Raw genomic sequence first — 17770 nt, 5'->3', positions numbered from 1 at the left:
AACAGCCATTTTGTCAGCAAGGTCTGGCCGCAGCTAGTCGGCGTCTGTTTTGGTCCGTGACACGACAGTGACTCATTTTGAAAAGTGTGGTGGCCGGGGAGGCGTGATGTTCAGAGTGCTGACACATACCGGACATGAAAGTAGCAAGCGCTAAGTGGTGACCTGGATCAGTTGAATGATATTGCTTTATTTGTACACTTGGCTGACTTGATAAACAAGTAATGTGTCAATACATATCTTTGAGGTTGCTGAGGTCGAAGCACTAGGTATTGGTATTAGTTAATCATTGTAGAACTTTGGAAAGTTCTTCCATTTGAGCTTCTTATATGGGGATGTGAGCGTTCTCTACATGTGACACTTTCAACCTTTTTACAAATCCCAGACACGTGTGTGTGTGTGTGTGTGTGTGTACGTGTGTGTGTGTGTGTGCGTGCACTTACAGGTCATCTGCGTCGCTCTCGGTCTCGCTGTCTCCTGCCTCGCGCTCCGGGGGAGGGTCCTCAGCAGAAGGGGGAGGGCGGGACGGTGAGCCTCTCTCTGTGCTTGATTGGCCACTGCGGCCGTCACTCACAAGAGCTACACCACATCGGGGCTCTGTGGGGTCAGCGAAGGGAGTTACAGTAAGAGCCTGAGGTGTAACTTTAATACTCCCCTTGACAACCAAAATATATACACAACATATCACTCTATGAATTGTATGTTAGAATATACAGCATAAATACACAATATGCGAAACTATAATGTAAACAAATGAATGAAGCACCCAAAACCTGTCTTGAATCGTGTATCAAATCTTGGTGCTTTAGTATTGTGTCAATCGTGTATCAAATTGTGGTGCTTTCTTGCCACAACTCATGTGGTTGCACAACATGCTGCATCTGGATATTGTAAACAGCAAGTGAGACAGCTGTCCCACCCTGCACCCTCTCCCAAGCCTACCTTTGCTCTGATTCACCAGTGGCTGGCCATCAGCAGGCTGGGCTCCAGACGAATTTGATTGGCTGGGCTCCAGAAAAGGGACCAATGAATGCCAAGGAAAGACTGGGACTGAGCGTGGTTCCACATTGGTCCAAACTGAGGGAGGCGTGTGTGTGTGTGTGTGTGTGTGTGTAAGAGAGAGAGAGAGAGAGAGAGAGAGAAAGCAAGGGAACAATGAGTGACAGGGATGAGTGACAGGCCAAAAGCCCTTTGACAAAGGCAAGTCAGTCACACACTCCACTCGAGCTTCTTGAGAGGGACATGTTATGTCATGGAGTTCGAGTTCTCACAAGTTTCAAAGGTCAACTTTGTCTTGTCTCTTTTCTGTTGTTCAGCAGATGGCTTTGTGTGTGTGTGTGTGTGTGTGTGTGTGTGTGTGTGTGTGTGTGTGTGTGTGTGTGTGTGTGTGTGTGTTTGTGTGTATTTGTGTGTGTGTGTGTGTGTGTGTGTGTGTGTGTGTGTGTGTGTGTGTGTGTGTGTGTGTGTGTGTGTGTGTGTGTGTGTGTGTGTGTGTGTGTGTGTGTGTGTGTGTGTGTGTGTGTGTTTGTGTGTATTTGTGTGTGTGTGTGTGTGTGTGTGTGTGTGTGTGTGTGTGTGTGTGTGTGTGTGTGTGTGTGTGTCAAGAGCAATTATGAAACTATGTCACTATACTCTTCTATGTCTCCAAGTTGGGTATATAGTATCTGACATCTGGGAGTGGCTTTGGGTTAGGTTTGTTAGCATGAGCTTTTAGCAATTTGATTCTAGGAGGGAGGGGGGCATATTTTTCAGTTGCCCCCAAGGGACCAGCCATGTAGTATCTGGGAGTGGCTCTGTGTGTGTGTGTGTGTGTGTGTGTGTGTGCGCGTGTGTGTGTGTGTGTGTGTGTGTGCGTGTGTGTGTGCATGTGTGTGTGTGAGTGAGTGAGTGAGTGAGTGAGTGTGTGTGTGAGTAATTCTTCTCTACCCTCTCTCTCTACCACAACATGTCTGGGCAAGTTCCAACCACTGAGTTGCAGTTCTCACTTTAGACACACTGACCCTAAAACCACACCCCTCTGTGTGTATGTGTATGTGTATGTGTATGCGTGTGTGGTTAGGGGGAGGGGGTGACTGCATGTGTGCGTGTGTGTGTGAGTGTGTGAGGGAAGGGGGAAGTGACTGAATGTTTGTGTTTGTGTGTGTGTGTGTGAGTGTGTGTGCATGTGTGAGTGTGTGCGTGTGAGCGTGCAGTACATAATGTCTCAACATACCAGAGTGATTAGATAATATGCTCGTTTGGCACACCTAACTACCATACGTCTAGCCAAACATTACACACTCAAATGTGTACGAGTCCTTTACTATAGAAGCACCTCCTCCTCCTCCCTTTTACAAATGTTCCGTCATAAAATGGGCTTTTGTCACACATTTAAACAGGTCTCAACTGTTTCTATGTCAACCAGCTGAGCAGTTCCTGACACGGAACATGTACACACACGTCTCAATTCAGGCCAAGGAGAAAAGCTCAATATTTGCCAAGGAATAAATCGTACTAGTGTTAGCAGAAGTATAATCAATTACAAAATACAAAACATAAATCCTCCCCCAGCCTTAAAATGACTCATATGTATTTTGTATTAAATGTATATTATATAAAGTAGTGCATATTGCTTAAATGAAATCATCATGACAGTGCCTGGTTGCTTAAGTCATATTTTATCACATAGGCTTCCTTCTTCTGGCACATCCATAATTCATAATTCATAATTCATAAAGCTGCAGCCTACCTGTGCCGGGACGTCCCATGATGATGTCCTTGCGTGGGGCAGGGTGGGGGGACTCTGCGGGCACGATGAGGGGCAACAGGGCAGTGGGAGTTGGGTGGCAGGCCACCGGCTGGGGCAGCACCCCTCCGTGGGTGTCTCCGTGCCCCCCGGGGTTCCTCTCTCGCTCCCTGCCCTCTCCCATGCCGCCGCTGGCCACGGCCGGACCGGCCCCGACGCCGGAGATGGCGACCGAGCCCACGTGGACCGAGCGGGTGCTGGAGGCGGTGGTGAGCGACTGGGCGGAGGTGACGAGCACCAGGGTGGAGGTGGGGTTGCGCAGGAGCACGGCGCCGTTGGTGGCGCTGGCGCCGTTGATGGGCACGGGGGCCTGCAGCGTGCCGCTGAGGTGCGGGGGCTGGCCGCCGTTGTCTCGCGGGCGACCTCCTCCTCCTCCTCCGCCGCCGCTGCCAACACCACCACCGCCGCCGCTCATACCGGTCACACTTCCTCCCACGGTCCCTCCGCTCCCCCTCCGTCCAGTCAGAGGGCCCTCGCTGAACTTGGCCAGCGGGACGTCCGGGTTGCGCACGATGACGGGCGAGTCGCGGAGCGGCATGCCCCGGCGGGGGCTGGGCTCCTGGGGCAAGGGCGAGGGCGGCGTGGGCGACACCAGCATGGGCGGAGGGGTGGAGGCGGCGGAGGACGGGGGCCGGCTGGCGGCGCTGCGCGGGCGCGAGAAGGACGGGGTCGGCGGCTGGTTCTGGGGCGACAGGACCCGGAAGCCGGCCGCGCTCAGCCCGAGCGTCGGGTCTCCGCCGGCCGCCACCACCAGCTGGGCCTGCTGCTGCTGGACCTCCGGCTTGCCGTAGTCGTGCGGGGCGGAGGGCACCGCCAGGGGGAGCGTCGGCGGCTGGATGTCGGGCTTGCGCTTGCTGGGGCTCATGGGCACCGTGAAGGTGAGGTTGGTCTGGAAGGTGGGCACCACGCCCGACAGGTGGCGCTCGCGCTCCGAGCCCGGCGTGCCCAGCTTGGTGCCGCTCAGGTGGCGAGGCCGGCGCGGGGTGAGGGAGGGGGGCGTGATGGGGCTGAAGTTGGCCGGGCGGAAGCCGAAGAGGGGCGAGGGGGACGGGGACGGGGCGGGCGAGAAGGGCGACTGGTTGGAGACGGGCGAGAAGGAGGGCGTGCCCGAGCGCGAGCTGCCCAGCGACACCAGCATGTTGGCCGCCTCGCACTCGTCGAAGTCGAAGCGGGAGAGGTCGCGGGAGAGGTCACGCGAGAGGTCGTGCGGCAGGAGCGACGGGAGCACCAGGCGAGGGCGCGAGTCGCCCCCGCGGCTGCTGGCCTCGCTGCTGTCCCGGGACGTGTCGTCCCAGTCGAACTCGCTGCTGGTGCGCCCGCTGCCCAGACGCAGGTCGGAGGGCGTCAGCGTGCCCGTGCTGCTGGCTCCGCTCCGGTCCCGGCCCAGGCCCGGCCCGCCTCCGGCCTCCATCTCCTTGGTGCGCATGGACAGGTGGCGGGAGCAGTAGCCCCGGCGCTGCGACTCCTTGGAGCATCCCTCGCGCGAGCACAGCCGGCGCCACTGCTTGCCGTTGAACTTCTTGCGGATGCCCGTCGGGGTGCACACCACGTCGCCCTTCTTGTACTTCTGCTGCGCCGCCGTCAGAGGCGTGCGGGAGCGCGAGCCGGATCCCGATCCGGAACCACCACCGCCGCCCGATCCGGAACCCCCCGAGGAGCCGTGGGAGTTGGAGGAGGGAGGCTTGTCCAGGACTCCGCGTGACGACGGCGGAAGAGGGGGAAGCTGCGGCGCGGAGGAGATGACCGGGGTGCCCGGGTCCAGGCCCAGCAGGACAGACGGCGGGGGTCCGTGCGGGTTGAGCGCCAGGTGAGGGCCCAGTGGGGGGCCGATGTTACGCACCACGGACAGGTAGGGCGGCTTGGAGAGGATGTGGCGGTGCTGGGAGACCCCGAGGGGCTTTCCTCCGGGCACGGCCCCGATCCCGGCCTCTCTCATCGGGGTGGAGTTGAAGATGGTCACCTCCATGTCCTCCTCGGGGGTCTGCTGCTGGTGGTGCTGCTGTTGGAGTCTCTCTTGCTCTCTGTCCCTCTCTCTGTCCCTCTCTCTCTCCCTCTCCCTCTCTCGTTCCCTCTGCCGCTCCCTCTCTCTCTCCATCTCCTGCTCGTGCTCGCGCTCCCAGCCGCCCGCCATGTTGAGCACCGAGGTCATCATCAGGCCGCCGGCCGCCGCGATGGTCGAGGAGACGGACGACGGGTACGAGACGGAGGGAGGAGGCGGCGGCGGAGGGCCGGCGACCGGGTGGGGGACCCCTGGCGGCGGAAGCGGCAGCGCCCGGCTGTAGAGCGGCGCCGTGATGAGGTGCGAGAGCTCGCGCTCCACCTCCATGTCCTCGCGGTCCTCCCAGGCGCGGCTGCCCGGGTCCAGGTCCCAGGGGGGCACCAGGAGGCGCAGGCTCTGCCGGGACACCCACACGGCCTGCACGGGGCTCGGCGACGCGCCTCCGCCCTCCTCCTGCGGACTCCTGTCGTGGCCGGCGGCGGCGGCGGCCGCTCCAGGCTCGTCTCTGAGAAGCACGCGGTACGGGAAGGACACGGCCGGGTGGGGGTCCACCTGCGTCACCAGGCCCTCGCGGTACAGCTGCTGCGCCCCCTCGCTGGCCTCGTGGCCGCCGCCGAACGGCACGCACACGTGCGTCCCGATGGCCACCTGCGCCGCGCCCGGGGGCGGCGAGTCCAGCACGAGGTCCACGGCGCTGCCGCCGCCGCTGGCCTGGAACGGGTAGTAGCTGATGCCCTTCTCGCCGTTGAGCTGCACCTCCACGCTGTCCTGCTCGCCGCTCACGTGCCGCACCACGCCCGCCCGGAACACGCCGGAGCCCTGGCGCGCCAGCACGCGCTGGTTCTTCAGCCCCTTGGCCAGCGCCTCGGCCAGACCGCCGGCCAGGCTGTCCTGCATGGGGTTGGAGTTACAGTGTGCTGGGGGTGGTGGTGGTGGTTGCTGCTGCTGCTGCTGCTGCTGCTGGTGGTGGAGGTGGTGGAGGTGGTGGTTGGGGGGGCGATCGTCTGTGCTGGGCTGGGGCTCCGAGGGCGCCGGCATGCGGGTCACTTCCAGGTCGGCCGAGTGCTCGCTGGCAGTGTCTGTGGAGGAGCAGCGCGGGGGGCTGGCCACGGGGGGCCTCTCCGCCGCGTCTCTGTCCCCGTACGGGCCGGCGGCAGGGGCCGCCCCGCTCTGGCTGTGGCTGTGGTTGTGGGGGGCGGCCGGCGGCTGGCCGGGGGGCGTCTGTGTGCTGGATGGCGTCTGCTGGCCGTTGGCAGTGCTGACCTGAGGCTGAGCTGCGGTGGCGGCGACGGCGACGGCGATGGCCGCCGCCGTGGCAACGGTACCGTTGTGCGCGCCGCTGCCGCTGCTGCTGTCGCCGTTGCTACTGAGCGGAGGCGTGCTGGCGTTGCCGTGGTTTCCGGCGGCGGCGGCGGCCGTGGCGACGGCGACAGCGACGGCGGACGGGGAGCAGTGCTCCGACGTGTACTTCTTCTTGGGCACGCGCGCCTTGAAGGTGGCCGTCTTGCGGCTGGCCGACGGGTTGGGGCTGCTGTTGGAGCTGGCCGCGCTGCTGTTGCTGTCCGACGACCGGCAGCTGCTCGGACGCTCCTCCGCCGCGGTCACTGCCGCCGCCGCCGCCGGCTTCGAGGCGTCGCCCTCGCGGGACAGGCTCTCGTCCCGGTCCGGGGTCACCGTGATCCGGGGGGCCTCCTCGTGGGACGACTCCGAGTGGGACGAGGGGGGCGTCGTGTGTCTTTTCGGGGATGGGGGGGAGGCTTTGGACTGGTCCTGCTCGGGACTGCTGTCGGGCTGTCCCCGTCTCTTGCTCGCCTTGGCGCGGGTGGACGGGGGCGAGGGTCTGCCCCCTTTCTTTAGCGGCTTCATGGCCTGTCCCCTTCGGCTGTCGTCGTTTCTGCTGTCGGACTGCTCGGGCACCTCCCTGCTTCCTCTTCTATCTTCCCTCTGGGCCTGCCTCTCCGTTGCTCATCCCGCCTTCTTCTTTCTTCTTCCTCTTTCGCTCTCTCTCTTTCTTTCTCTCTCTCTCTCGCTCTCTCTCTCTTTTTCCTCTCTCGTACGTTCTCTTCTTGTTTGGCCTCTGTTTTTCCTTTTTTTTCTCTATCTCGGCTCAGTCCTGCTGTTCCAAGGCCTGAAGTGAGGAGTGGAGTGAGGTGATTACTGATGAGGTGCCATAGTAATTTCAATATGGTGTAAACATATATTAAAAAAGCATGTTATATTCGACATAGTCAAGGCTATTCTTATTTGCCCTTTCACAGTGTACCTTTACATAATATAGGTTGATAGATAGATTGTACATGTATACTCAATTAATTGCTACTCTATTACATAATCCTGTATTAATAGATAGATAATAGATAATCCTGTATTAATAGACAGATATAGCAATGAGTGGTTTGGCTGTGTGTGTGTGTGTGTGTGTGTGTGTGTGTGTGTGTCTGTGTGTCTGTGTGTCTGTGTGTGTATGCGGTGTGACAATTGTGTGCAGTCTAATTGTTGATTTGCGTTGTGTTAAATAATAAACATAGCCACACAAATAGAATTGCATGCCCAGACAAGTATAAAACACATACTAGTTTCTTGGCTAGAACTGTCGAGGCGGGGGAATTCCTGGTTCACTGGTATTTCTCTCTCTCTCTCTCTCTCTCCCTCTCTCTCTCTCACTCTCTCTCTCTTTCTCTCATACTCCCTTTCACTCACTCTCTCTTTCTTTCTCTCTCTCTCTCACTCTCTCACTCACTTACTCACTCACTCACTCACTCTGACCTTTACGCATTTTATTACTGAAGCAATCCGCCCCTACAACCCTACAATGCTTAACTTCCCACTACTACACATCACCAGCCCTTCTCTATTTCTCTGTCCCTCCTCCCTCTCTCTCTCTCTCTCTGTCTCTCTCTCTCTCGCTCACTCTCTCGCTCAACTCGCCTCTTTTTATAGACACTCCTTTTGCTTGGCCTTATCTCTTTAAAAATGCAACACCACTGCAAAAACTTGTCCAAACAACACACTTCTACTGAGTTGGAGAGTCCACCTCTTGGTGTGTTTGTCCACAGAAAACAGTGACCATGGCTTAGTTAGCATAGTGTCTGGCTGGCCTGAGTCAACACATCTAGGTTCAACACTCAGCACTGACCTCATACTCATACCCCCCGAAATGAAGACCTCATTAATCATAGGTGACCTGGTTACTTGGACTTTCATTTTAAATAAGACATGATGTCAAGTCATGTGTATGTGCTCTATATGTGTGACTTTGGTAAGCCGCCTTCTGTATATTTTTTAAATGTAATGAGCAGAGCAGCTTGTGGTAACGATTCACACCCCACTTACGGAGTGCTACTCTGCAGAAAGTAGGGGAAAAAATCCATTTGGAGGTCAGAGCCAAAGTGCAAGTCTTAACTGTGCACTAGGCTATATACACCAAGTGGTAATCCATTTTGGTGTGTGTGTGTGTGTGTGTGTGTGTGTGTGTGTGTAGGCGAATGCATGGTATTGAAACTATGTTTGATGCTGGCAGTACTAGACAGGGTTGTAGTGTAGTTGACGTGGTTGCTGATGGTGTGGCAGCACATTGCAAAGGCCATGCAGCAAACCACAACACAGCTGCAGCATTCAAAAGACCTTATTCAGTTAAACCCAGTGTTCTCTGGGAGCCTGTGGACTATGTAAATAACGTGTGTCCAGCAAACCAATAAAATTCCACCATTATGTCATCTGTCAAGGTCCTACTATAACACTCACGCACCACATAAAAATATACAAATAAGGTGGATAAGATAGGTTCACTCTTTATGAACCAAAGTAAATATATAAAAAAAAAAAAAATGGTATGAGAGCAATACCAGGGCAATGGCATACAATGGCATAAAAGTCATACTTTAAAACTATCTTCCTCATTCATAAATTTAATCTGTTACACGAGAAGAAATTGCCATTACAGTTTAACTTGCCGATTTCATGCGTATTACGATATTGTAGGTTGGTAACTACTAAAGGTGACCGGCAATGAACAGTAGTAACGTTGTGTACATTATTTAATTCCTTAGAAAGAATGACATGCATAACAGGCTACTATAACAAAATGGACTCATCGCCACATAGCCTAAATATTGCTATGGGCTAATAAAGCTATTGTAAAAGCGTGTAGGCCTAGGCTACGTTGGACAGGACAGAGAGCGGACAACAAATCATAGGATATGGGCCTGAGAAAGTTTTTGCTGAGCAGCAGCCTGTATGTGTGTCAAGCGCTGTTATTGGTCGTAGTGCCCTACTCTGAGCTTACTACCACCTACTACACAAAGAACCCAGAAGTGGAGTGACGCAGGCCTATCGCCTCTACAAGGCCGCTAAACATATTGCCCACAAAGCTACACCATTCATCCAAATATGATCACACGAGTGAATACGTGTAAAAACACTTGTGTCATCGAGGGGTTTATGTAAGCACACCTAAACACGGAAGCTGCGGCGTTTAAATTAAATTACATTTGTGAAGCTTTACACGCAATCGTTGCGTGAGACAGCAGCAAACGGTAATCGTAGGCTACTGCTAATCCACTACGTTACAGTAACTGATCAATAGAATATTCAGTTTGTCATATCGTTACAATGTATCATTTTTGAGGACAACAGGAAAAGACCAGGCCCTCGACTAGAGGAGAACACCCAAAGCAGAATGAAACGTTTGCGTCGTCTTAGATGGAAAAAAACGTCGCTGTAACATGGAATATACTTTCTAGGTTGTACAAAACTACCTAAGAAAGTGTAGTTTACGCACAATTATATTAAAACGTGTAATTAGTTGCAGACTATTTCAGATACTAGCTGTTGTGTCGTTTTCTAGAAAAAAAAGTTTTAGACTGACTGTGCACCCTACCCCCCTCCCTTCTCTCTGAGGATGGTAAAACACTTATCTCTCCAGTTAACTCGGTTTAAATAGAAACCAGTTTGACCACGAAATATAATATAGGCTATTCTTATTTGTTTAAGTAACACCCAATACCGAAACCCCAACAAAGCAAAACAGGCAAACCTCCGCAGTGCTGCAGAAGAAAGATTTGTAGCTTATGTTCAACTTACCCAGAAATATTTATCAGTTGCGCTACAAAGATATTCCTCCAAAATTATAACAATTAAATTGCCGGTTGTTCACAGTTGTCAGTGTCTGGGCTTGCAAATATTTTTCTTCCGCTAAAGCCTCCCAAACGAGGAAAAGTACGACAGCTTCTGTCCTACACTACAGTCGCAAAATGGTGAATGAAGCCTAAAGCCTTGACAACTACTCACTTCAGCCAATCGGTGTCGACCATTGCATACAGTAGCCAATAGTACTGCTGGAAGGTGGAGTTTCATGTCAAAGTACAGTTGATTGACAACATTTACAGTCGAATAGTGAAACGGGAAAACAAGAAACAGCTGGACAGACCTGAGTTTGTGAAATCCAATTAGATTCTAGAGGAGGTCTTGCAACAACTAGTAGGCGGGTAGTGACAAGAAAAATAACCCTACAAACCAATCTACACGCTCAGTCGTTCCATATTGACAGCATCGATAGCGTAGTAGCCTACACACAACGAGCCATTTTAAAATGAAAGCCAAGTTGTAGACGTGATGCCCAGCTATGCATGACATTCCCCAACTGTGATGTATAGACACCTGTTGTGCAAATCAAATTCCACCTGTTTATTTGAACATATGCCGCCCTGTTCATTACAGTTCGCAAACGGCAAATCAATCACAGCATTATAGTAAACTACACGACCGCTCTCCCCAATCTTACTACGTTATAATTAGGCATCAGTTTTCCATTTAGCATTGCTTTCTGCCTCCTTCCACTAGTCTTTCTCATGCCCGGTTACCTTCAATCTCAGAGCCAATCACAGAGCACTCCTCACTACTTCTGACGTCACCCAGAGCACTATAAACCCGCCTTCCTCAGCCAACCTGAGACCAATGTAAAGCTAACGTCACCAAATCCTCCCCTGATTGGCCAAGTGATAGGGGGCCTATACACCAATGACCAGGCACAGCGATGAGCTCATTATGCTTGTTGCCATCAGCGGGACCAAAAAGGAAGGGTCGAGAATAAATGAGTTTAAACCCAGGATTACAGTCCCTCAAGGGAATGGCCCACATATATTCCGTCTCAGATATCTGCAGATACACTCGAGTGGCAGGCAAGGCCTCATAGCATATGCATGAAACATTATGTTTGAACAACACCCATGGATGGAGTGTTTGTGTGAGTGCCACATCACAGCACAGATCTCATCAAGTGCTCTCCCCGCAGGGCATGTAGAACATACAGAATTATATGGGACATTCCATAATTAGAGGACATTTTGGCATTTACACTTCTTAAAAATAAATCTTAAATTTTAACATGGTTTGTTGAATATTTAAGAAATATGGGTCATAAACTACTAAATGATATGATTTGTCAAGCTCAGCCATCGAAGGTACCTTTTCCACCACATATATTTTATTTGCTATGTGTATACTGTATGTCCGCGCAACCCTGTTACTAACATATTAGGCCTATATCTTGGAAATAATCACAACAATCTTACCAAAATTAGTTTATTTTCATTTGTTATTGGATCTGAACATGTATTGTGGCACACTATGCAGTAATGATGCTGTTCTAACAGAAGAAACGTAGAGATTCCGGCTATTTATTTTAAATGTGTAAAATATGTAAATATTGTAATAATATAAAGTAAATTCTTGTCCAAATATATGAAATTACACAAATAAATTCATTTGTATTATTTAACTAAACATATTTATCCACAAACACCCTGCTAACTATGATAATAACCATGTTATTTAATTTCAGTAACAGGGTTGCAAGTAACAGGGTTGCGAAACCAGTGCTAATACAGCCTCTAGCTAATGAACAAAGGCTAGCTGGTTGATTTAGCTATTTTGCCAAGGTCAAGGACCAATGTAGTTGTACAAATGTAGAAAATAAAAATTGAAATTATTCAACGTTATTCTTAAAATATGGGTAACAGGGTTGAGTGGTTTAGCTTGACGGACTCGGTTAACAAAGACAAATTTGAAAAAATATCAAAAATGCAAAAGGGCACACACCTTTGGTCTACCCATGGATTTTCAAAATGTTTGGATGATGTAATTTCCTGTTTGTAATATGACATAATATTTTAACCCTTCATCAGCCAGGCAAAAATGGTATGGGTAACAGGGTTGCGTGCACTTTTAAGGACACAACTTCATAGCACAATAAATACTGTTCAAAATATGTTTTATCCTATTTTTTGTTTTTTTTCAGGTACAATAAATTCATGCAATGAAAATAAAACTGAAGACAATTAATTCAAGACTTCTTTTAGATATTAAAAGTGATGTAAAAGTTTGTCACCTGGAGGCGTGGACAAGAGAAAAACCTCGTTTTTGGGGGTATTTTACACCTATTAAGTATGTTTAAACCCGTAAAGACACAATTTTCCCCTGCAAAATTAGTATATGTTGCTTTAGGACTGTTTGATTGACAAAATATGTGATATATTTCATTGTTTTGGACTTCAGTATTTTAAATGTCAGTAGGGGACAGCAAATGTCCTCTAATTCTGGAATGTCCCATATAAGGCTGCTACGTGCGCCTGCACAGATGCACTCACTGACACACACACACACACACACACACACACACACACACACACACACACACACACACACACACACACACACACGCACACACACATAGGCATGCACACGCATGCACAATGTCATAGAGAAAGATGCACGCGGGTTCACACCTTGATGTGTCCTCCTCGCCGTTGAGCTTGCAGTCTACAGCATCTTGCTCAAGCTATTTCAGGATCTGCAACCGCAATGACTACGAAACAGATCATTCAGATGGTTGGTTATGCTGATATTTATATGCACATGGATGTGGGAGCAGCCTACACATCATCATCCACTGTCAAACTGATTCATGCATATCAAATATAAATACTTGGGGTGAATTTGAAAATTGATTTTCGACAAACATTTTAATTTACAGCAACTGTCTGTATGCTTTCACCTTGGCTATACACAATGCACACCCTGACCAGATAAATACACTTAAAACAGATACATTTGTCATCTTGGACAAACATCACAGGGACATTAGTGAATGTCTTAGGGGGATATATTTTTGCTAATGAGTGTGTCCGACCGTGTACGTTTGGAACACCAGAACAAATGAGAGGCAGGAGTCCAAGACAGCAGAGAGCTGGAGTCGCATCCCACAGAAGACATCCAGTAACAACGAGGGCCAATTACATAGGTCTGACTCAGATCAGACAATGAGCATATGCATATACACACACACATACTGAACGAACAGCAACTTACTTACACTCACACTATCTAAACGAATTGCCCATATAAATAACACACCCGTATAAATAGCATAATTTGCACATGCACACATATTAAGCACATTCTTAATGTGTACTTTACCTTTCCATGTGTGTGTGTGTGAGTGCGTTTTTTTAGGTCCTGACATCTGATCTGGTATATAAAGGCTGAGTCATAGCAAGCTTTTCATGAATTGATAGGTCAGCTGTGATGTCAGCCTCTCAAAGCTTCAGCACTTCATCATTTTGATCTAGCTACACCTTACCACGAGTCAAAAAAAAGTGTTGTGGCACACTCAGAACTTCAGCATGCTTCAATATTTATTCAACCAACGTTTTGGCATTACACCTTCATCAGGGTCATTTTACCATGCCATAGACTATCTATCATTTGTTATTTATTTTCAGTTTAATTTATAGTTTAGTTTATGTCATTTTTCCATTTTTAGTTAACAAATGATGGAGGGGTGAAGGAAGAATGTACTTCATTTTTAGCTCTTAGTCAAATAACTATGTGGCTATCTGAGTATAGGCCTACCAGCATTTTGGGGGGGTTAACTTAGCCACTGTTGTCTAAACTCATCTGATCTCATTTTAAGCAACAGGGGAAATGCATATTAATATGTAGTTACTTTACTATGACAATATAATATATAATTTCACTTTGGTCAACAGTGTCTGCTAAATACCATAACCATAACACGTATTATCAAAGCAACACAGCAACCACACTTGCATACTTTAGTAATAGCAGTGTTGTAGCCTGGGGTTTTCAGAAGTGGTACGTGGCTAAGTGTTGTTTCTGTAATGAAGCTTCTCCATGTGATGACATGATATTTTTATTAAGCAGTTATTCTCAGGTTTCTTCTTTAGTTAGAATGGTAATCCCTTGGTCACAATCAGAAAACCTTTGTTGTGGTCATAAGGCTTTTCTGAAGTATAGGCCAGTTGGTAGCAACAAGGAGTGACTTAAGGGACATATACGGATGTTATTTAACACTATGAGCATCAGCACAGCAATTGATTTTCAGGCCAATCACAACTATTATGCATATTCAGCCATTGAGAGGTCTAGGCCTTTACCGGGTTCATTTTGATTCTTTGGACTCACAGCCTTTACCCTTTCTGTCCACTAGAGGGCGCGGATGGGAGATTTTAGGGGATTTCACAGGGATTTCACCATGCATTTCACACATCTCAGTCATCAGCTACACAATACAATTCCATACTGACACAGCGCGTTTTAAAGGGCAGCACATGATCTAAAAATATTTCTTTTCAAACTGACGTCATGTCATTCAAGTTGTCATGTGATTTATATGAACAAACATATGGCAAATGTACTGCACTGGGTAGGAATGTGTAGGCCCACTCTGTTTCGAGGCACTATAGCAGAAATATCGAAACCTACATAAGGTGGAAAAAGGTACACAGACAGATTTTTCTGTTTCGGTTTCTAAAAAGAAAAACACTCTTGAGGCTCAGATCTGAAGGGAAGCGGCAGTGGCAGAAGAGTGTTTCTCTCCCAACATGCCTAGCATACAAATGCACTAAACACACACACATAGCATAATTGGCCTCTTTAGTTGCTCCCCGCTGTCGGCCAACAAGCCTTGTCCCCTCCTGGCTCGGCCCCCTTTCTCCTGGGGCCGTGACCCTTGACCTCGCCCTCTGGCCAATCAACAAACCCTCTCAGCATGTACCCAAGCACCCTCGTCAATCAAGCTTTGTGGGACGAGCAGAGCGAAGCAGAGCACACACCCCACCCCAGACCCACTCGGGCTCTCTCTCTCTCCTCCGGTGTGAACTGGATTGCGTACAACCAGCGGAAAATCAGAGGGCCACAGATGGACACCACTGATCGACAGGACACATGTGTGTGTGTGTGTGTGTGTGTGTGTGTGTGTGTGTGTGTTTGTGTATGAGAGAGAGAGTGAGACAGGGAGGGAATGTATGTGTGTGTGATTGAAGACCTAACAATGTGATAAAGGACGGCTCACAGTGAGAGGGCGATGTGTGTGTGTGTGTGTGTGTGTGTGTGTGTGTGTGTGTGTGTGTGTGTGTGTATGTGTGTGTCTCACCATCCTCGCTCCTCAGAAGGGGCCTGATTGCACACGCTGATGGGCTCTCGGCTCCAGGCTCTCTAATTGCCCTTGAGACGCCTCCTGCCATGTGACTCACTTCAGGAGCATTTCCTCTGCGGATGGCTGTGGTGGCCATTTTGATTCGAGTCGCAGCAGCAGCAGCAGCGGCAGTGGCAGAGTCGGGTTTATTCCTTCCTCTCCTTCTGGAAAAACTGAAGCATGGCTTATGAAAAGCAGCCTCTGTGACATTTCATAGCATGGCAGCAGCAGTATCAAGTTAAAGTAAATAGGATGACAATGAACGACACAAATATTAACTTGTGCAAAGCGCAGTGTTGGGAATTACATAGCTGGGATTGTAAGACTGACCATGAAAACCTTTCATAATTGTCCAAGCTCACATTACTTTTATTACTTTGGTTCTGTGATGCTGCAACACCTGCATGCTCACCTCCACTACTTTTCTGATTGCTTAAGCACCTTTTTTTGTAACTATTGGCTATTTTTGCAAAACTCTACACACAAATTACAAAACCTTTCACCAAATTATCAAAACATTGTAGTTCTCTTGCAAAAGCGAACGCAGCTTGATAAAGCTTAAAAATTGTGTTATTGTACCAAACAGCACACACAAGCCATAATCTAAGTACACAATGTGTCAACTACACTCTGATGGTATGAATACAAGACACATCTGTCTTTTGCTTTTTCTGTGCACAAGATAGGCTACAGGATGTCAGTTTGAGGTCATACTTTTGTCATTCTGTAAACATACAGGGATCCAAACTTCAAATATTGGTGTTTATTCACACTCATCAAAACAAATACAAGGTCAAAACTCAAAATAGTAATTTCACTGAGACAAAAAATAGAAAATAAAATCTGTCTACATCATGACGTCTCTCTGGGTACGGCCACAAAATGTCATCTACATTGCATGCAATGTCCTCCTGTCCAAGGCCCCTGGGCTCCTTGTCCTTGTCGTCCTCTCCCTCTCGCTCCTTCACTTCCTTGTCCTCTTTCTCCTCCTCTTCTACTTCTTCACCTCCACATCCTCTTCCTAGGCCTCCTCTAAGTCTCACTCTTCCTGCTCCCTCCATTGTACTCCACACGTATATCTTACCTGTGCCTTATTTATACTGCTTGGGCTGATTTCAAAGTGAACTAATTATCTAAAACAGTTTTCATGATGTGACCGTGTGCCATACAGTTGGCAAAACAGTGTAAATAATAATAAATGTGTGTATAATTTTGCTAGGAGTGTGTTGGACATTTGGAAATTGAGTGCAAGCAGTGAGTTGTGTTTAAAGTTCCGCAAAAAGAGTGCTGTGCAGTGAATTGTGCCTACAGTTTTGCAAAGTGTGTTACAAAATTGCAAACTGAGTGCAAAGCAGTATTTGTGCTTTTAGTTTTGCTAACTCCGTGAGTGGTTTTGCTACGTATTAATAGTTTTAGAAATTGTGCTACAAGAATCACGATTAGCACTTAAGCATTCAGAAAAAAAACTGTACTTACACTAAGTAAGACTGCTGTATAACACATATTTACATGTGGTTTGGAATGGATACTGCTTTAACGGTAAATGCTTTCAAAGTTTGGGATTAAATCTATGTGGTGAAACCACTAAACTCTAAATTCATATTAGCTAGCACTATCCTAGTCATTTTAGGCAACACCAAATCTTTGAACACATACTCAACTGTTCTTAGTGTCATAACTTTGTGTGAGCCTATGTACACTGAACAACTCTTAGACTCGCACTTCCAAACATGGACAGCAGAGGTCACCAGTTCACCAATATTTACCTCAACACTGATGAGGATGCAGTAAGGGTGAGTGGCCAGGAGGAGAATGCTTCTGTGTGAGCAGATCTGTGACCAGTGTCCCCCAGGCAAAACTACACTGTGCCTAAGGATCAGGCTGTTCCAGGAACAGCCTATGTATGGTGAAGCTATTGCAAAATCTAATAATGTTGTAGGACACACAGATGCTAACTGCCGGCTCTTAAAAGGACATTTCTTGGAAGGCAAGTTTTATCTGTTCAGTGTTCATTCTGGCCTGAATGACATTACACCGTGGGCATTTCAAGGTTGTGTAAATGTTTCCGTGAGTAAGATTTCATGCACCCACATTGACATACATTTCACTTCCAGTGGAAAACACATACTAACATACAGTGCTGGAAATGTACTGTTTCAGATGCCGCCTTGACAAGGACAATGACTTTACTGTCATCTGTCAATCATGTGGGTGGTGGACTAGTGCAAACAGCTGTGTACTGCTTTTGTCCCACCCTCTCTGTGCCGTCCACAGCAGAGCAAAGTGTTTCCTGGGATCAAAGACGGCCACAGTGTCCTGTAGGAAGAGACTGCTTTGCAACAAGCACGCCATTTACCAAGTCTCAGAAGCACTACTCCGCTAAGATGCCACGAGGTGAGTCAAGGACTAGAGTAATTGTTGACAAGCTATCTACTGTCTTGAGAAAATGCATGCACCAGTGCACTCCAAAACACACAAAAACACACTCCTTTTT

The 17770-nt window shown here is 48.9% G+C and overlaps 1 protein-coding gene across 1 annotated transcript in view; it reads right to left on the bottom strand.

Annotated features, from left to right (window-relative positions):
* The window catches only part of cica (capicua transcriptional repressor a), a 27952-nt gene extending 17851 nt beyond the window's left edge, over nucleotides 1-10101 (bottom strand). The window contains 4 exon segments of the mRNA XM_062529341.1: nucleotides 441-594; nucleotides 940-1074; nucleotides 2726-6909; nucleotides 9864-10101. Coding sequence (XP_062385325.1) covers nucleotides 441-594; nucleotides 940-1074; nucleotides 2726-6647 — 4211 coding nt within the window. The 5' untranslated portion in view covers nucleotides 6648-6909; nucleotides 9864-10101.
* Nucleotides 10102-17770: the final 7669 nt, after the last annotated feature.

The sequence above is a fragment of the Sardina pilchardus genome, chromosome 24, assembly GCF_963854185.1.
Source record: "Sardina pilchardus chromosome 24, fSarPil1.1, whole genome shotgun sequence".
Lineage (NCBI taxonomy): Eukaryota > Metazoa > Chordata > Actinopteri > Clupeiformes > Clupeidae > Sardina > Sardina pilchardus.
Note: the sequence above shows the minus strand (reverse complement) of the source record. Positions and strands in the feature narration are given on the sequence as shown.